At 46.7% G+C, this 21,210-nt stretch overlaps 1 protein-coding gene across 2 annotated transcripts in view; it reads left to right on the top strand.

The window, feature by feature from the left end:
• Positions 1-21,210, top strand: part of CALCOCO2 (calcium binding and coiled-coil domain 2) — a 171,878-nt gene that overhangs the window by 37,604 nt on the left and 113,064 nt on the right. For both annotated transcript variants that reach the window (XM_063959598.1, XM_063959599.1), the window contains exons 4-6: positions 10,638-10,780; positions 12,513-12,554; positions 17,777-17,914. In XM_063959598.1, coding sequence (XP_063815668.1) covers positions 10,638-10,780; positions 12,513-12,554; positions 17,777-17,914 — 323 coding nt within the window. The remainder of the gene's footprint in view (positions 1-10,637; positions 10,781-12,512; positions 12,555-17,776; positions 17,915-21,210) is intronic.

The raw sequence follows: 21,210 nt of genomic DNA, 5'->3' as shown, positions 1-21,210 counted from the left end.
TCCAGTCTTTACTGTGCATTGTTATATCTATTAAGTGTATAGCTGTACTTAGTACTACTATGTATTGCTAGTCCAGTGCAGTTTTATTGCATGTCATAATTTCTGCATTGTACAAACTCTGTGTGTGTGCATATAGCTACTGTGTGACCTCCATTTCGTGTATCTCACTCAGATTGCTATCCCTATATTCTATAACCTGAGGGGGCTAAGTGCGTCAGGTTTATCATTAATATAGGTAGTTCACAGGATATACTCAGTGTGTATTTTTCTCTGTGATTTTTAGTCACCATATACCTCTTGAGTTCCCTGTTTGTGCTGAAATACACTGCACAGGGGTTTCTTGTCAGGTATTGTGCTGCTGATATTGTACTGTGTTGCCTTGCATTGAGCTTTTGATTATGTCAGCTACAAAGGGCAATGGTGCTGGGGCTGATCCCACATTGCGTGGTGTTGACGCTGCAGACACGTTTGAGGATAACATAGCAGCTGAGGGTTCAGGTTCGTGGAGTTCCTTACCCCCCAGTGGGACTGTAGCAACGGGGGTTCAAAATGACCCACCTTGGGCTACCTTCTCCACACTATTGAATACACTGGTAACTAGGCTAACGCCCCCTATGGGATCTCCTGTGCCGGTACAACCGCTTATGGTCCCCGCGGTTAACCCGCCGTGAGCAGATCAACTGTGCAATCAGTTACCTCAATTGATCCAATCACTGACTACTCAGAAGTCTAACCCTCGCCCACCTAAGACCAAGGGGTCCTGTAAGCGGACAATTACTTCCTCACAATCCACCAACGTCCCAGACACCTCGTCTGATGAGGATGGCGTTTATACTGACCCCACAGATTCTGAACCCGATGCTTCTGATGGGGAAGCTGTTTCACAGGTGATTGTTCCTGACTTGTTGGAGGCTATCAGGCTCATTCTTCAAGTTGATGATGACTCGGAGCCTGATGCTGCCCCTAAGATACCGGACAGGTTTAAACGTCAGAAAGTGGTTAAACAAGTTTTACCTCACTCTGACCATTTTAGTTGACATACGTCAATAGACCTGGGGAAATCCAGGAAAAAAATTCACACCTCACAAGAAGATGCTGGCTCGCTACCCCCTCGCTGCGGAGCTAAGTAAAAATTGGGAAACACCCCCGCCAGTGGATTCGCAGGTGGCGCGGTTGGTGGTATCCTCAGCTCTGCCGGTAACTACCATCACGTCTCTGAGAGAGCCAACGGATAAGCATGTGGAGGGTTGTTTAAAAGCAATTTACACCCTAACTAGTGATGCGCATAGGCCCACCATTGCAGCGACATGGGCTGCAGAGGCTGTGGAAGCGTGGGCTCAGGAGCTGGAGGCGGAGTTGCCTTCCAACGCTTCTGATCATGCTAGACAATGTCTGTCATATATTGTCACAGCTTCTCATTACATTAAGGAGGCGGCTTCTGATGCCGGTATTCTTGCGGCCAAGGCTTCTACTACATCCATTTTGGCTCGCCGGATTCTCTGGTTACGGTCCTGGTCTGTGGATATGGACTCTAAGAAAACCCTGGAGGTGCTTCCTTTTAAGGGAGACATTCTTTTCTGAGAAGACCTCAACAAGATAGTGGTTGACTTAGCTTCTGCTAAAACAGCATGTCTGCCTAGTACTACCCCTTCGGTGCTGAAGGTTAAGAGTACTCCATTTCGCTCCTTTCGTCCTTCAGGGAAAGCAAAAGATCAGGCATACCCGAAACAGGTTTGCACTTCCAAACCCAATAAGCCCAAACCCAAACGGGCCTGGGCTGCCCGTCAGTCTGCTTCCAAAACTGATAAGCCTACCGCATGACAGGGCGGGCCTCCCTCTGGGTGATCCCAGGGTGGGGGGTTGACTTCTAGGGTATACCCAGGAATGGTTGAAGACCACTTCTGATGCCTGGGTACGGGAAGTAGTCACTCGAGGTTATGCCGTATCCTTCAAGAATCATCCCCCTCATCGATTTTGCCTGACAGACATCATCAGGTAAAGGCAAAAACTCTTCATTTGGTGGTACAGTCCCTCCTGGACACAGGAGTGGTAGTACAGGTGCCTCTGGTTCAGAGAGGCAAGGGGTACTATTCACCGCTGTTTCTAGTCCCGAAACCAAATGGGTCCTCCCGGCCTATTCTCAACCTCAGGTCCTTGAACAGATTTGTGAGGGTCTCCAAGCTTCGTATGGAAACTCTTCGCTCTATTGTTCTGGCCTTGGAACCTAGGGATTATATGGTCTCCCTGGACATACAGATTGCTTACCTACATATTCCCATTGCAGTGTCGCATCAGCAGTACCTGAGGTTTGCGGTTGGCAACGTCCATTACCAATTTCGTCCGTTACCTTTTGGTTTGACCACGGCTCCGTGAGTGTTCACCAAGGTCATGGCGGTAATGACGGCTGTGCTCCGCCGTCAAGGGGTCAGAATCCTGCCGTACCTGGACGACTTGTTGATCCTGGCAAATTCCACAAAAATTCTCCTACGCCATCTGGATCTGACTATCCAGTTTCGGCAAGCCCACGGGTGGCTCATCAACTGGAAGAAATCTCCCCTGGTCCCTGCTCAGAGCATGGTGCACCTGGGGGCATTGTTGGACACTCACAACCAGCGGTTGTTCTTGTCTCAGGAGAAAGTCCTGAAGCTTCAGGACAAGATTTGATGCTTCCTATCTCGTCCGCAAGTGTTGATACATTCGGTAATGCAAGTGCTAGGTCTTATGGTGTCGGCTTTCGACATGGTGGAGTACGCTCAATTCCATTCCCGCCCTCTGCAGAAGCTGATTCTTGCCAGGTGGGACGGTCTGCCTCACCGGATCAGGTTGCAAATGATCTCATTGTCTCCGGAGGTCCGTCTGTCACTAAGATGGTGGCTGCAGGACCATCGATTGAGCAGGGGTCATCCCTTGTGGATCTCCAACTGGGTCCTTCTGACGACGGATGCCAATCTTAGGGGTTGGGGCGCGGTGTTGGAGCAACACTCCCTTCAGGGTCGGTGGACCAGGGAGGAGTCTCTCCTCCCAATAAACATTCTGGAACTGCCGGCGGTGTTCAACTCACTGAGCTTGGCCCAGCATTTAATACAGAACAGACCTGTTCAAGTACAGTCGGACAACGCCACCAGGGTGGCGTACATCAATCATCAAGGCGGCACTCGAAGCCGCATGGCAATGAGGAAAGTATCAAGTATTCTTCAGTGGGCGGAACGTCATCTGCCAGCCATATCGACAGTATTCATTCCGGGGGTCCTAAACTGGGAAGCAGACTTTCTCAGTCATCAGGACGTACATGCCAGATAGTGGAGCCTCCATCCAGAAGTGTTTCAACTACTCGTGGACAAGTGGGGCCTTCCAGATGTGGACCTGATGGCGTCTCGATACAATCACAAGGTTCCGGTCTTTGGAGCAAGGACAAGGGATCCTCAAGCAGCGTTCGTGGATGCACTGGCAATTCCATGGAACTTTCAACTGCCATACGTGTTCCCTCCGGTGTCACTCCTGCCCAGTAATAAGGAAACTCAAGCAAGAAGGAGGAATCCTACTTCTGCTCGCTCCCGCATGGCCCAGATGGAATTGGTTCTCAGACCTTCAGGGCCTCTTGATAGAGCGTCCTCTTCTACTTCCACAGCACCCGGATCTCCTCGTTCAGGGCCCCTGTGTGTATCATGATTTAGCCCGGTTGGCTTTGACGGCGTGGCTCTTGAAGCTTCCATCCTGAGGGCCAAAGGATTTTCTGAGGCGGTCATTCAAACCATGTTGAAGGCCTGGAAACAGGCTTCTGGTCGGATTTATCATAGGGTCTGGAATTCTTACTTTGCTTGGTGCGCCACTAATAATCATGACGCTTACAAGTTTAGTATGGCCAAACTTTTGGCCTTTCTACAACAAGGCCTGGACTGGGCCTTCGTCTGGCCTCCATCAAGGTTCATATTTCTGCCTTGTCAGTTTGGTTCCAGAGAAAAATTGCAACTTTACCTGATGTTCATACATTTACTCAGGGTGTGTTGCGGATTTAACCTCCTTATGTCTCGCCGGTGGCTCCTTGGGAATTGTCGTGGTTCTGGAGGCGTTGCAAGGGTCTCCGTTTGAGTCTCTTGAATCGGCAGACCTTAAGTGGCTTTCTCTTAAGCTGTTGTTTCTGCTGGCTATTGCCTCTGCCAGACAGGTGTCGGATTTGGGTGCTTTGTCCTGTAAGTGACCATATCTGATTTTTCACCGTGACCGGGTGACTGTTGTTAAATCTCTTTCTGCGAGGTACACTGGGCTCCACAAGGCGCCCACCCTGACACACTTAGCTTCTTTGGGTTGGTATGGCATTAGCCGCTGACACTTTCTCCTGTCGTGAGAATGTGGTGTTTGTGGCTACTAACAGTTGTCGGCTCTTTTGCCTACTACTGTATTGGACGGTTAACAAAAACTGAGCTCCTGTGCACGGAGGCGGGGTTATAGAGGAGGCGGCGCTATGCATTCTGGGAACAGTCAAAGCTTTGAGCCTGTTGGTACCTCGGATCAAGATCCTACTCTACACCCTAATGTAATTCCCTGTGGAACCCAGTGTATCTCGCAGAAAGAGATTTAACAACGGTAAGTTCTTACCATAAATCTCGTTTTTTTGATCATGACCTTATTCTTAATAGCTGTACCTGATCATTCTATATTAAACACTGTTAAAAGTGACTTCCATAATAGCTATCTAATTACCCTTCTGATGAGCTATTGGATACAGTAAACAGCAGGGACGTAACAAGAACTTTGTGGGCCCTATAGGAAAATGCTGAAATGGCCCCAAATGCTTCCAAAATGACATCTCTTTCTGCAGGGCTCAGGTCATCCCATTGATTGCATACAGCACATAGGACCGTGGTCTGCAATCCCCATCATAATGTTTATGATTATTTAATTTTTGGGGGTCAATCCTATTAGCTGCAAAGAGTGCAATGTGCCGTTGCAGCAGCATTTCAATGCCAGCAATGGCACCTGATTACGCTCCCTTTGCGGGCTGAAATTAGCCCCAATTCGCACAAAATAGCTCTGAGCCCTATGGGATAACAAGCACTTTTGTGCGAATTCGGGCCGCCGTAAAGTGCGGCTTCTGCCGCGATGACTCACACCCACAAGATCTTTGCGGCTAATAAGATTGACCCCCTTTATATCTTAAATGCTCCTCTAAAGCTGGCCATACACCTAAAGATTTATTGTCAGATCTGGAAGGTTGGAATGAAAATCTGGTAATTGATAAGAGCAAATGACAATCAACCATTTACTACCAAATACTGAAAAATGGACAAGACCTGTATGTGATTTAACCAATTTGTATGAATGACAGTTTTTGTTAATTTTCCAGTGCTTAGAGCAAATGTTCAATTGTCATTTGCTCTCATCCATTATCAGGTTTTCATTCCAACCAGCCAGATATAACAATAAATCTTTAGGTAAGGGTTTGTTTAATAAATATTCATCTCTTAAATTCAAATTATAAATTGGAATCCTGTAGATAGTATTTTTTTATTTTTGAAAAATGTGTTTTATTGATTCTGAAGCATTTTGAACAAAAAATCAAACAGTGTTCAGTGGCCCTGATTCCGAGTTGTTCGCTCACTAGCTGCTTTTAGCAGCATTGCACACGCTAGGCCACCACCCTCTGGGAGTGTATTTTAGCTTAGCAGAATAGCGAACGAAAGATTAGCAGAATTGCTACTAAAAATTTTCTTGCAGTTTCTGAGTAGCTCCAGACCTACTCCTAGATTGCTATCAGCTCGGTCCGTTTAGTTCCTGTTTTGACGTCACAAACACAACCTGCGTTCATCCAGCCACTCCCGCGTTTTTCCCTGACAAGCGTTTTTTAGCACACTCCCGAAAAACGCTCAGTTACCACCCAGAAACGCCCCTTTCCTGTCAATCACTCACCGATCAGCAGTGCGACTGAAAAGCGCCGCAGGATCCACAGCAAATCTACTAAGTTTTGTGTAAAATAACTTAGCGCATGCGTGCTGCGTACCATGCGCATGCGCATTTAGCAACAAATCGCAGCATAGCGAAAATCGTCAACGAGCGAACAACTTGGAATGACCCCCAATGTCATACTGATAAAATCGTGAGAAGACAGAGATAGTGTATACTATGGACATAGTATATACAGTGCATATGGAAAGTATTCACAGCGCTTCACTTTTTTCCACATTTTGTTAAGTTACAGCCTTATTCCAAACTGGAATAAATTCATATTTCCCTCAAAATTCTACACACAATACCCCATAATGACAATGTGAAAAAAAAAAAAATTCAGATTTTTTAAAATGTATTAAAAATAAAAAACTTAGAAATCACATGTACATAAGTATTCACAGCCTTTGCTCAATACTTTGTTGATGCACCTTTGTCAGTAATTACAGCCTCAAGTCTTTTTGAATATGATGCCACTAGCTTGGCACACTTATCTTTGGCCAGTTTCGCCCATTCCTCTTTGCAGCACCTTTCAAGCTCCATCAGGTTGGATGGGAAGCGTCGGTGCACAGCCATTTTCAGATCTCTCCAGAGATGTTCAATCGGATTCAAGTCTGGGCTCTGGCTGGGCCACTCAAAGACATTCACAGAGTTGTCCGGAAACCACTCCTTTGATATCTTGGCTGTGTGCTTAGGGCCGTTGTCCTGCTGAAAGATGAACTGTCGCACCAGTCTGAGGTCAAGAGCTCTCTGGAGCAGGTTTTCACCCAGGATGTCTCTGTACATTGCTGCATTCATCTTTCCCTCTATCCTGACTAGTCTCCCAGTTCCTGCTGCTGAAAAACATCCGCACAGCATGATGCTGCCACCACCATGCTTAATTTCGTGCCTGGTTTCCTCCAAACATGACGCCTGGCATTCACGCCAAAGAGTTCAATCTTTGTCTCATGAGACCAGAGAATTTTGTTTCTCTTGGTCTAAAGAGTCCTTCAGGTGCATTTTGGCAAACTCCAGGCGGGCTGCCATGTGCTTTTTACTAAGGAGTGGCTTCCGTCTGGCCACTCTACCATACAGGCCTGATTGGTGGATTGCTGCAGAGATGGTTGTCCTTCTGGAAGGTTCTCCTCTCTCCACAGAGGAATGCTGTAGCTCTGACAGAGTGACCATCAGGTTCTTGGTCACCTCTCTGACTAGGGCCCTTCTACTCGATCGCTCAGTTTAGACGGCCAGCCAGCTCTAGGAAGAGTCCTGGTGGTTCCGAACTTCTTCCATTAGCGGATGATGGAGGCCACTGTGCTCATTGGGACATTCATAGCAGCAGATATTTTTCTGTACCCTTCCCCAGATTTGTGCCTCGAGACAATGCTGTCTCGGAAATCTACAGACAATTCCTTTGACTTCATGCTTGGTTTGTGCTCAGACATGCACTGTCAAGTGTGGGACCTTATATAGACAGGTGTGTGCCTTTCCAAATCATGTCCAATCAACTGAATTTACCACAGGTGGACTCCAATTAAGCTGTAGGAACATCTCAAGGGTGATCAGTGGAAACAGGAGTTCAATTTTGAGCTTCATGGCAAAGGCTGTGAATACTTATGTACATGTGATTTCTTAGTTTTTTATTTTTAATAAATTTCCAAAAATCTAAAAAAAACCTTTTTTCACATTGTCATTATGGGGTATTGGCCCTCATTCCAAGTTGTTCGCTCGCAAGCTGCTTTTAGCAGCATTGCACACGCTAAGCCGCCGCCTACTGGGAGTGAATCTTAGCTTAGCAAAATTGCGAACGAAAGATTCTCAAAATTGCAAATAGAAATTTCTTAGCAGTTTCTGAGTAGCTCGAGACATACTCTTCCAGTGCGATCAGTTCAGTGCTTGTCGTTCCTGGTTTGACGTCACAAACACACCCAGCGTTCGCCCAGACACTCCCCCGTTTCTTCAGCCACTTCCGCGTATTTCCCAGAAACGGCAGCGTTTTTTCACACACTCCCATAAAACGGCCAGTTTCCACCCAGAAACACCCACTTCCTGTCAATCACACTCCGATCACCAGAACGAAGAAAAAACCTCGTAATGCCGTGAGTAAAATACCAAACTTCTTAGCAAATTTACTTGGCGCAGTCGCAGTGCGAACATTGCGCATGCGCAATTAGCGGAAAATCGCTGCGATGCGAAGAAAATTACCGAGCGAACAACTCGGAATGAGGGCCATTGTGTGTAGAATTTTGAGGAGAAAACATAATTTATTCCATTTTGGAATAAGATTGTAACATAACATGTGGAAAAAGTGAAGCGCTGTGAATACTTTCTAGATGCACTGTAAATGACATGTGCATAGGGTGCTGTGATTCAAAAAAGTTTGGGAACCACTGGGTTAGGCACTAAAGGGGGGAGGTTAGGGTTAGAATGTAGGAAGGGAGGGTTAGGGGATAGGGGAGAGGGGATAGCATACTTACCTCACCCCTGTCGGGATTTTAAAGATCGGGATGCCAGTTTCAGTATTGTGACTGCCGGAATGCGATCCTCTGGTCACACATAACAAACCCAGCATACAGGGGAGGGGTCATTTGCGTGCATCACAGCAAGGGCCATGGCCTCAAAGGGAATGCCATATCCATATGGATTCAGTATGATATACCAGCGGCTGAGATGTCGGCCGTCAGTATACAGACAGCCGCATCCCGGCCACCAGTATGCCAGCTGCGGTGCGAGCGCTACAAAGCTCCTTGTGGGCTTGCTGCGCTCGCACTGGTTATATCCACCCTCTATGGGTATCGTGGACACCCACAGAGGGAGAAAAGCCTGTATCGCCGGTATTCCGGCATCAGCGTTTCACCACTTGTTGGGATTCCATCGCCTGTATTGTGATCGCCGGGATTTTCGACCGGCGGTAGGTTAACTGCTTCCCATCCATATGACAGGAGAGGGTAATGCCTTGGAGAGGCAGAGGGTGACAGAAGAGAGAGGGTGATGCGGAGATAGTGACGTAGGGGAGAGGCATAGGGTGAGGCAGTGGGTGATGGGGAGAGATAGTGGGTGACAGAGAGAGGCAGAGGGTGACATAGAGAGGCAGTGGGTGACACAAGGGAATGGGTGAAAGGGGGAGGAAGTGGGCGATGCCAGGGGGATGTAAAGGATGAAGAGGAGAGGAAGTGGGTTTCAGGAGATGTGATGGGGAGAAATGGGAGATGGAGATGCAGTAAGTGTTAGTAAAGGGTGATGGGGAAAGGCAGTGGATAACAGGGAGAAGGTGATTTGGAGATGCAGTACGTGACAGGGAGAGGCACTGGGTAACAAAGAAGCAGAGGGTGATGGGCAGCAGATGATGCCTAGGAGAAGTAGAGGGTGACCAGAGAGAGAGGGAGATGGGGAGATACTGATACAGGGGAGAGGCAGAGGGTGACAGGGAGAGAGAGTTTACAATAAGTAACAAATTAGAGGTATGCTTTGGAGCACAGAATCAGTGATGAATGGAGGCAGTCGGTATCCGCAGTAGCAAGGAGGGAGCAGTTAATGTTCTTTTATACACCTTTTAGTTGTTAAAAAGGGCGATTTTGATGAAGGACCAAAGGCACGGGGGTGGGATGCGTCTGACCACAGATGAGGATTTGGGTCTGCCAATGTCTCGGCAGAAGCAGTGGCCCCTCAGCAGGGAAGTGACTGGGCAGGGGAGGGGGGGCAAGATGGTGGCCCCTCAGCAGCATGGCAGCATGCAAGATGGCAGCCACAGCAAGATGTGACCCGGTCCCAGCACTCTCCCCTTGGCTCCCAGCTCACCTGGAGGGAGAGGTGGGTATGCTAGGCAGAGATGACAAAGCCCACGTCAGGTTACCTCCATCAAAATCACCATGACTAGCCTCCAACATAAGGTCCTGGAAGTGCCTCTGCTAGCCTGATGCACATCACAGTTGCAGAAGTGGCCATTGGGGGAGATATCCATCACTTTAAAATACAGCTCATCTGTGTCCTCCTATGACTGCAGGTGGGGAAGCCTGTGCTCAGGAGGGTCTCCGCAGGCAGCACACAGCTGTGGAGCGCAACTCAGGGCTGCCATGGCACATATACTAGGGGGCAAAAGCAGACAGAGTAAGGACTCGGGTGGGTAGCCCACGAAGCTGCTACAGGCACTGGGCAATGCTGGCCACAGGTAAAGGTGTGCTCAGCCTGGTCCCTGGAATGACGGTGGTGACAGAGAGAGACGTAGGTTGACTGAACTTTGAAACTGGGGATGGAAGCTCTGTGAGCGTGCGACCATTCCCGGCCCCCATCGATAGTCAAACAGTGTAGCGGGATGTCCCTCCAGATTCAATAGTACTGTAGGTAATTAAATAAAATGACACGTATCTTGTGCTCCCTGAATCAGCCAATGATAGTATAGATACTATATCAGGCCTTCTACTTGGAAAATGGAGAGAACAAGCTGATAAAGAGTAAACTAGAACTTTAGCCTTTTTTTTACATGAAGAGGCGAGTGGATAAAGTTATGTAACAATTTTCAGATTTTTGGTGATGTTGGTGGTCTACTTACTGATATATTTTGTAGATGAATGTGCTATGTCCAATTCTTGAGTTCTAATAATTTATCTTTAACTGAAAATATCTCTGTTTCTTCTAAACATAACGTAACACCTGCATCCACTCACCTCTTCAAATATATTCTAGACAATGGAGAACTGACTTTGTTTTTTTTACAGCTTACTATCTGCCCAAGGATGATGAGTTTTACCAGTTTTGTTACGTGGACCAGAATGGAGAGGTGCGAGGAGCCAGTGTCCCCTTTCAGTTCCGTAGCAATATCACAGAAGAGGAAGATGACATCTTGATGGTGACAACAGAGGTCTGATTTTGTCTGTTCACTTTCAAGTCCTGGAGAATAAATAAGATGCAAACCGGGAGCAAATAAGAAAATTAGAAATGACAAAGTATTCCATATTTATAATTGAAACCATTATATCAAATGATTGCATTTATTATTCTGATCAGAACAAGTATGTAATGGATCGGTTTAATATTCCTTATTTGTTCCAGAATTGCATTCCTTCCCCAGATTTCTTACATTCACTTCTTTGTAAGGTGGCTGAACTGTAATAAGTACCGGAATCAATCTAATGACAGCTGTTGGTAAAACAAGTTATTTAAACACACTCAGCGGGATGTAATGGAGGTGCAGGTTTCCAGCCGGTCTCTGATATATTTTTAGAGGGGCAAACGCCTACAAGGTAAAACCATGCCTTGAAAGTGATTGCCCCTTTCAAAAAAGGCAGAGATCGGCCGGCATCCCACACGTCCGGCAATCTCAGACTCCATTCCATCCCGCTGACTGAATATGATGGCAGAAAAAAGTGAATAAACTGCTTCTAGTGTGCCCATTGTTCTAGCACACTTTGATTTTATCTTGCTTGAATAGTTTCCCTTGACATAACTGAGACAATAGCCTATGGGCCTGATACTGATGGACACAACGTTGAAGTCAGATGCAGTGGAGCATTTTTTTGCCCGCTGCGCTGCACACACACAATGACTGATTGGTAACGGCGGCTGTAGTGATGATTTATTTGCAAAGTGAGTGACAGGTAGTGACCATTTGGAAGAGGTAATGGGGGTGGCTACATAAGTGCAGGAGTTCAGCACTCTTTTCTGGCCATGTCCTAGTCAGCCATTGTGAATTCACTTGCAGTTGCACTGGCCCATATATCTTAGTTGACACCATAGGGTTGCACAGAAGTTTGCTGGTGTGACTAATGTTGCGTCTTCTGTACCTAAGTGGCAGTGGGTGTCTCTGTACACAAGGCAGCCGCTGAGTCATTAACATATTTTCACAACTAGGCTGCAACCGAAATTGTATTTGCAAATAGAATTGCATGCACCTCTGAGGTCCTAGATTTTCCGAGTTGAAGAGCACAAAAGACCCAGCCTTGACTACTGTAAAGTAAGCTCTATTATCTCATCATGTTGACATGAGAATGTTGAGCTGGTTCTAATGTCGACGTGCAGTATGTCGGCATGCTCGCAATTTTGTCACTGGATCCAGTAGCACTTGCAGCAGTGAGTATGTTTACGCCCTAATACTAACCCCTTCCCTGGTGCCTAACCCTAACTTCCCCTCCCACACACAACCTCCCCTGCTGTAGCCTAACTCTGTGCTGCCAGTTTCAGCAGAATGATGGTGTTTCATCTGTTGACTTTGTAAACATCTCAACATTCTGCACTGTTAAAACTCGGTCGATTTTTGCATTATCCCCTTGCAGTATTATTCCCTGCCACCAGGGGTTGCCAGTTCTGGAAATTTCCAGAGGTTCTGCTCTTCCAAGTCTGTTTTGAGGCTAGGTGTCCGTTGGGTTGCTACTAATCACCATTATGGTTTGCACCTGACACCTGCCTATTAAAATCTGTCTGGTCCCTGCATTCTTGGCTGGGTCATTAATGTATCCTGTTCTGGGCTTGTGTTCGCATGAGCTACTATGATCTGACTCTCCAAGATTACTGAATTACTGTTCCTGTGTAATCCTGTTTTGCCAAGAACTCCTGTATATTTGTGCCTGTAATATTTTATTTAAATGTTTCCACAGTTGGAGATGATGAAAACAAAGGAAGAGTGTATCATACTTAAGGTAAAATATGGCTGTCCTACAGGGTCACATATGTCATTGCTGGGCAAATACATGGCTTTTCAAACTGATTTGTACATATTTATTACTCAGTCATACGTGATTTCATATATAGCCATGAGGATAATAATATCGCTAGAACCACATAGGGGTATATGCAATTGCGGTCGAATTCCCGAAATTGTCGAATTTCGGGTCATTTTCGCCAAAAAAAAAATTTCGTCAATGCAATTCAGTGCTTTCCGTCAAAAAAACGGACTTTCAAAATTCGACTTTTTGAAATTCGACTTTTCTGCAATGATACAAGTGCTGCAATTCGACAAAAGCATATTCAATTCAAGTTTGGAAATTCGACAGCAGTGCTTTTAGACAGTAAATTCGTCATTTTCAATCCGCCACACTTTGGAGGGTGAAAACAATAAAAAAAAATTTAAACATGTTTTTTTTTGTTTTTGTTTTTTTTGGGAATAGCATATCTATTTATATTAGAAGGGATTAGGTACTTTTTTTTTTTTTTTTTGAGGCACAAGTATTATTTATATATTTTTAAAAATATTATTTTTTTTTTATTTTTTTTTTATTGCTGGAACGGTAAAATAAAAATAAAAAATGGCGTGGGGTCCCCCCTCCAAAGCATAACCAGCCTCGGGCTCTTCGAGCTGGTCCTGGTTCTAAAAATGCGGGGAAAAATTGGGCAGGGATCCCCCGTATTTTTAAAACCAGCACCGGGCTCTGCGCCTGGTGCTGGTGCAAAAAATACGGGGGACAAAACGAGCAGGGGTCCCCCGTATTTTTCACACCAGCATCGGGCTCCACTAGCTGGACAGATAATGCCACAGCCGGGGGTCACTTTTATACAGTGCCCTACGGCCGTGGCATTAAATATCCAACTAGTCACCCCTGGCCGGGGTACCCTGGGGGAGTGGGGACCCCTTCAATCAAGGGGTCCCCCCCACCCAGCCACCCAAGGGCCAGGGGTGAAGCCCGAGGCTGTCCCCCCCATCCAAGGGCTGCGGATGGGAGGCTGATAGCCTTGAGTAAAATGACAGAATATTGTTTTTTTCCAGAAGAACTACAAGTCCCAGCAAGCCTCCCCCGCAAGCTGGTACTTGGAGAACCACAAGTACCAGCATGCGGGAGAAAAACGGGCCCGCTGGTACCTGTAGTTCTACTGGAAAAAAAATACCCAAATAAAAACAGTAGACAGACACCGTGACAGTAAAACTTTATTACACACTGCCGACACACACATACTTACCTATGTTCACACGCCGACATCGGTCCTCTTCTCCATGTAGAATCCACGGATACCTGAAAAGAAAAGATCAATATACTCACCTCAGCCATGGTCCAGAGATAAATCCACGGACTTGGCAAAAAAAGAAAACGAACACCCGGACCACCGGACTGAAAGGGGTCCCATGCTGACACATGAGACCCCTTTCCACGAATGAGACCTGTCAGTGACAGCTGTCACACAAAGGTCTCTAAAGCCAATCAAGAAGCGCAACTTCCGTGGCGCTCACCTGATTGGCTGTGCGCTGTCTGAACTCAGACAGCGCATCGCACAGCTCCGTCCATTATATTCAATGGTGGGAACTTAGCGGCTAGCGGTGAGGTCACCCGCCGGTCAGCGGCTGACCGCGGGTAACCCCACCGCTGACGGCAAAGTTCCCACCATTGAAACTAATGGAGCGGCTTTGCGATGCGCTGTCTGACAGCTCAGACAGCGCACAGCCAATCAGGTGAGCGCCACGGAAGTAGCGCTTCCTGATTGGCTGAAGGGACTTCAGTGACAGGAGTCACGTGATGTCCCGGCATTCGTGGAAAGGGGTTTCATGTGAAAGCATGGGACCCCTTTCAGTCCGGCATGGAACGGGTGTTCGTTTTTTTTTTTAACAAGTTCGTGGATTATCTCTGGACGTGGATGTACCTCTGGACGCTGGAAGGTGAGTATAATTGTTTTCACAGGTACCCTCGGATCGTCGGAGACCGTGGCAGTCGGCGTGTCAACATAGGTAAGTATATGTGTGTCGGCAGTGTGTAATAAAGTTTTACTTGTCACGGTGTGTGTGTCCTGTTTTTATTTGGGTATTTTTTTTCCAGTAGAACTACAGGTACCAGCGGGCCCGGTTTTCTCCCGCATGCTGGTACTTGTGGTTCGCCAAGTACCAGCTTGCGGGGGAGGCTTGCTGGGACTTGTAGTACTGCTGGAAAAAACAATATTCTTGTAATTTTACTCAAGGCTATCAGCCTCCCATCCGCAGCCTTTGGATGGGGGGGACAGCCTCGGGCTTCACCCCTGGCCCTTCGGTGGCTGGGGGGGGGACCCCTTGATTGAAGGGGTCCCCACTCCCCCAGGGTACCCCGGCCAGGGGTGACTAGTTGGATATTTAATGCCACGGCCGCAGGGCACTGTATAAAAGTGACCCCCGGCTGTGGCATTATCTGTCCAGCTAGTGGAGCCCGATGCTGGTGTGAAAAATACGGGGGACCCCTACTCGTTTTGTCCCCCGTATTTTTTGCACCAGCACCAGGCGCAGAGCCCGGTGCTGGTTTTAAAAATACGGGGGATCCCTGCCCAATTTTTCCCCTCATTTTTAGAACCAGGACCAGCTCGAAGAGCCCGAGGCTGGTTATGCTTTGGAGGGGGGACCCCACGCCAATTTTTTTCGGGTTTTTCCCGTTTTTTCCCGTTTATTTAAATCGCGGCAAAATCCGGCAAATCGGCCGATTTTCGCCCACGGGACTGTCGAATCCGTTTTTCATTGAATATGGTGAATTCCGGCAGCCACCTGCCGGAATTCACCTGTCGAATTGTGTCGAATTAAAAAATGGCGATAATTTGCCGCGATTCGCCGTGAATTGCATATACCCCTTAGTCTGGCCTTCATCTATAGCAGGGGTAGGCAATGAGTGACACTCCAGCTTATGCGGAATTACACATCCCAGCATACCCTACCACAGTTTTGCTGTCAGAGCATGGTAAAATTATGGTAGGGTATGCTGGGATGTGCAGTTCATTACTAAATTTATTTATATGGGAATTACTGTCTGTAAGAGTGGTATAAATAGGTACACCCCCGCTATGAACAAAGATAGTGAAGTGGACTTTGAAGTGGGTTTGATGACCTTTAATTAAACAGTGAACAATATATTTCCATTGGGTCTAACCTAATACAAACTAGTCTAATATGTAATATTTTAATGAACCTTGCAGTGGGCTAGCTTATGAATATTGAATTTGCTCCATTTATTCAGCTTTTCAGAATGCTTAACTAATATAATATCAACTGATATAATATGATATAGTATTCAACGGTTGGTGTGAATTGTCAAATTAAAATATTTAGTAAAGACAAGAAATTTTTATGATGGATACAGGATTTTAATTCACTCATACTTGGTTCACTAGTTTGTACATTGGGCCTAATTCAGACCTGATTGGTGTTTTCGCACAGCAGCAGATCAGGTCTGAACTGCGCATGCGCCATGCCGCAGTGCGCCAGCGCATGCCAGACAGCCGGCGGCCGTCTCAGCCCTGCGATCGCCTCTGCCTGATTGACAGGCAGAGGTGTTCGCTGGGCGGGAGGGGGCGAGCCGGCAGCGTTTAGCCGCTGTTTTAGGGGCACGATCCAGGCAACGCAGGTGTGCCCGGACCGTGCGGGGGAGGGCGGGCCAGGGCACTGCGTGACATCACACGCAGCCGCTGCGACCCTGACAGCGATGAGTAGCTCCCTGCCATCTCGCAGGAGCTGCGCTGGTGGGGAGCTACTCTTCAAGTACAAAAGCATTGCCGCTGTTCGATGCTTTTTTACTTGTGCGGCGGGGCAGGGCCAGACATGCGGGGCGGACTAGCCCTGTGCTGGGCGTCCCCCCACATGTCAGTGTGCCTGATCGTAGATGTGCTAAATTTAGCACATCTATGATCAGGTTTAAATTAGGCCCATTGTCATTTTAATATTTTGCTGGCTTTTTTTTAAATGTTTTAATGGTGTATATGGGTCACTAAAATATTAATGTGACCGTTTTCAATTATCCTTATATTGCATCAATCCATGAGTGCCCATTATAGGAATACTTTTTTTCTCTTGGCAGTCAGCATGCTGGGCGGCCTTGCTCTGCGATGGGCGGCCCCCAGCATGCTAGCAAAACTATTGCAAATTCTGCTAATTAGCAGAATTTGCAATCCTTACTGAATTACGCCCATTATCTCTGGATTTTACAGAGAAGATGAAGTGGATGAAAAACTGCTGGAAAGAGGAACAGGATACTGGCAGGCAGTGGGCAAGGTTTAATAAACAGTCCTAACTTAGAACCAGGCTGTGGCAAAGGCAAAATCTGAGGTCAAGGCAGGCAATAGGCATTTTTTAGACCAGTAACATTTAGCACAGCTACGATTATCCACACTGACGAGGGACGCCCAGCACAGGGCTAGCTCGCCCCGCATGTCAGTCCCTGCCCCGCCGCTGAAGTACAAAAGCATCACACAGCGGCGATGCTTTTGTACTTCAGGAGTAGCTCCTGGCCAGCGCAGCTTTTGTGCGCTGACCGGGAGCTAGTCATCGCTGCCCGGCTCGCACCGGCTGCGTGTGACGTCACGCAGCCGCTGAGGCCCGCCCCCCCCCCCATGGTCCGGCCACACCTGCGTTGGCAGGACCATGCACACAAAACAGCGAGCAATCACCGCCATGCTGCCCTCTCCCGCCTAGCGACCGCCTCTGCCTGTCAATCAGGCAGAGGCGATCGCTGGGCAACGACAGCCGTCGGCTGTCAGCCATGCGTCGGCGCACTGCAGCGCCGGCGCATGCGCAGTTCTGACCTGATCGCTGCACTGCAATAAACTGCAGCGAGCGATCAGGTCAGAATGACCCCCTTAGGCTATTCCAGGAGACAGAAGCAGAATCCAAGAGAGTCCAGGTCAGAAAGGGCAAGATTAACATGAACATAGGATCAGTACACTGGGTCAGAGTCGGTCTAGGTCGGACTAAACCGTGAGAACCAATAAGAGAGTATAGCCCCTGAATTACATGATCAAAGAACTAACAAGACCCGAGTATTGCAGTGCTATCTGTGAATTGTAAAAGTACAGGATGAGTGCAATACCTCTTCCTGTGCATTTGTACTCGTATGCAGCATAAGCTTGAGCAACTTATGGTTTTACTAAAAAAAAAAAAAAATGACCTTAAAAATCTTCAATGTTGATAGAGTGTTGTTATTTGCAGGAGACAGTACAGAACCTGACTGAGGAGAAGTCTGCATTGCAAGACACCATTTCCTTACTGCAGTGCAACAACCGGACTCAGGCTGACAAGATCCAGACACTTGAGGCAGAGATCAACAAGCAGCATAAGGAAAATGTGGTATCTCAACAAATGCCAGTTCTACATATAACATAAAGTATATAAACTACAGGGTATAAAATGATGCATTATTATTATCCCACAAGATACCAAATTCACACTACTAAAAGCATGTCTGACAATTATACTTTTCATGCACATATATACAAAAGCATTGAACCCCTTAAAAAGTCAACAGATTTGTCTGATTTACAAATGGCACTTAAGCTGTGTACACACTAGATGACGGGCAAACGATGCAATGTCGTCAACAGGACTGGACTGGCCCACAGGGGAAACCCGGTGGGCCCCACTGCCTGTGGGCTACCTCCTCCTCTGGGAATCAGGTTCCAGACAATGCACTTGAGTTATACATAGGTATCATTATAGTGTACAGGACTATGGTGTATTTTTTTCTACAGTGCTTTCCTGTTATTAATCTGGTACATTATCATGCATGTAGTAGCAGTGTTTACCACATGTAAATACAGAGGGACGCAGACTATTCACTCACTAATGGTTATTCAAACCTCTGTGGTGGCTGACCTTGTCCCTAAGCATGGGCCCCTTCCACTGCATTCCCCTGGTGGGACCTTCATGCTCCAGTCCGACACTGGTCGTCAACGGTTTCCCTTAAACTCCCGAACAAATGATATAGGGCGTCATTCAGGTTCAGTAGCTTATTCTGCTACTACTTTCTATTGCATGCTGGGTTTATATATATCTTTAATTTATATAACATCATTTCAGAATAGCGTTATATAAAGAAAAAACCTTTCCCATCAGTCCCTGCAGGATATTATGATAGCTTAATTGCCGCTTGTAACACTGCAGACTTAACTATGCAAATAGGAGATTATTCGCATTGTTAAGTAAAAACATGGGCACAATGAAAAACTGAAGATTTTGTTTTTGGATTTCCAAAACTAAAGCCTTCCAGACCTTTGCAGGAACAGCTGTTACTGCAAGCGCTGTTCCTGTGATGTTTTATGCTGAATACCCTGATAAAAAAAAAAAAGTGACCTTTTTTTTTTTTCATGACGATATTTCCCGATAATGATCGGGGCAATATCGACTTTCTTGCTAAATAGAGCCCTGTTTCCTGGTTTCATCACTGTTTGGGATAAATTCTTCCTGGCAGATTTGTTCCAGGTTGCTCAGGTTAAATAGTCCCACATGTTCTTAATTGGATTGAGATCCAGACTTTGACTTGCCCATTGTAGAACATTCACTTATTGTAGTTAAAACATGCCAGTATTGCTTTGGCATTGATCTTGGAAAGGTGAACTTTCTCCCAAACTTTAGTTTTCAACAGAACAAGGTTGTCTTGCAGTATATTCCTGTATGTTGCACTATCCACCATTTGTTAGATTTTAACAGGATGCCCATTCCCTGCTGAGGGAAAGTATCCCCACAAACATGATGCTGCCACCCCAAACTTTACTGTTGGGATGGTGTCTGCCGTGGAATAGGCTAGATTTGAGCTATTCATAGTGCTTTAAATTGGGACCAAAAATCTTACATTTTTACTCAGCTGACCACAAAATCTTATTCCACAATTTATCTAGGTCACACTGATGTTTTCTGGAAAACTCCAAACATGCTTTGATGTGAATTTTCTTCGGTAATTACTTCTTTCTAGACAACCTCCTAAACAAGCCAGTTGTATGTAGAGATCTTGATATGGATGACTGATGCTCCTTCACTACAGTCTCAGCCACTCAACTCCTTTAACCACTTAACTGACAAAATTATTATTTTTTTATTACCCCATCATCCCTTGTGTCCATAGGCCCCCATTATAAAATTAATTCCCAACCCCCATTGGCAATAACCCCCCCAGTGGTCTTAACATATAACAATAGTACCCCCCCACATCTGCTTAGTAGTACTATAAAATAAGTTTTATAAACCACCGCCCCCACCTCCCCTTAAAAAAACAACCTTTTTTTTGTGCCCTACACTGTGGCCAATGTATTTTCTTTTTTCTTTTTTTACCCAACCTCCACTATAATGTAACTTTATGGGGGGAATGTAATAGGGTGTGAAAACAGGAAGTGAGATATTTTGTGAGAGTTCTCCTGTTTTTTTAAAGTGGCAACCATTTACATGGCAAAAACAGGTTGATTTTGCAATGGAAAAGATTGTCACTTTCAAACAAAACAGGAGAACTCTCACAAAATATCTAGCTTCCTGATTCTCACACCCTATTACATTCCCACCTATATGTCTCCTCCCCCAACTCCACTGGTTATAGATCCCCCCCCCCCGGCAGGGGCATAAGTCATACCAAACGCCCAGAGGCAAAATAGACGATGGTTTCCCCCTCCCCCGCACTTTCACTCCCTTGGTTCAGTCCACCAATGACGGCTTCTTCACCACACCCTGATCTCCTCTTCCCACTTCTAACGTCTAGCTCTTCCAGCCTCCTGTCACGATCCAGGTAATTCCTTACCAGTATTTACCTTCCAAATGCCTCCTGAGACTGTCCCAGCGTTCCAAGCCTGGATTCCATCTGCACTGTCTGTGTGCAGCACGCTGCATCTCATTGTCTCAAATCTCTTTACTGTGATTCTGGCAGCTTCATGGTTAAAGCTCACATTCAAGTTACAAACAATCTTTCCCTCCAAAAGCTAACATGGGCGCAGCCATGTTTTCCTAGTCACATGTTACCTTTCAGCCTATCAGCTGCACTCTGGTCTCAGCCTAATTATCCAGCAGCTGCACTCTAGACTCTGCTTAATCAGCCAGCCAATCCCTGCTTCCCAGCAGGTATAAATATCCTGTTCCTGGGGTGGAAACATGTCAGTGCTTCAATTGTCTTCAGTGATTCCAGTGTGCAGTTCTCCCATGGACTTTCTCTGCAGTACAGCCTGACTCTGCAGTGTCTCATCATTGCACCCTGTGACTTGCAGTTACCCGACACCGGCTTCCAGCGGTGCTCTGCCCTGCCAGTAACCATCGGTGTTCCGCCATCGATCTCCAGTAACCATCGGTGTTCCGCCATCGATCTCCAGTAACCATCGGTGTTCCGCCATCGATCTCCAGTAACCATCGGTGTTCCGCCATCGATCTCCAGTAACCATCGGTGTTCTGCCATCGATCTCCAGTAACCATCGGTGTTCCGCCATCGATCCCAAGTCACCATCGGTGTTCCGTCTTCGATCCCAAGTCACCATCGGTGTTCCGTCTTCGATCCCAAGTTACCATCGGTGTTCCGTCATCGATCCCAAGTCACCATCGGTGCTCCGTCATCGATCCCAAGTCATCATCGGTGCTCCGTCATCGATCCCAAATCACCATCGGTGTCCTATCAT

This window comes from Pseudophryne corroboree, chromosome 3 (genome assembly GCF_028390025.1).
Source record: "Pseudophryne corroboree isolate aPseCor3 chromosome 3, aPseCor3.hap2, whole genome shotgun sequence".
Taxonomy (NCBI): domain Eukaryota; kingdom Metazoa; phylum Chordata; class Amphibia; order Anura; family Myobatrachidae; genus Pseudophryne; species Pseudophryne corroboree.
Note: the sequence above shows the minus strand (reverse complement) of the source record. Positions and strands in the feature narration are given on the sequence as shown.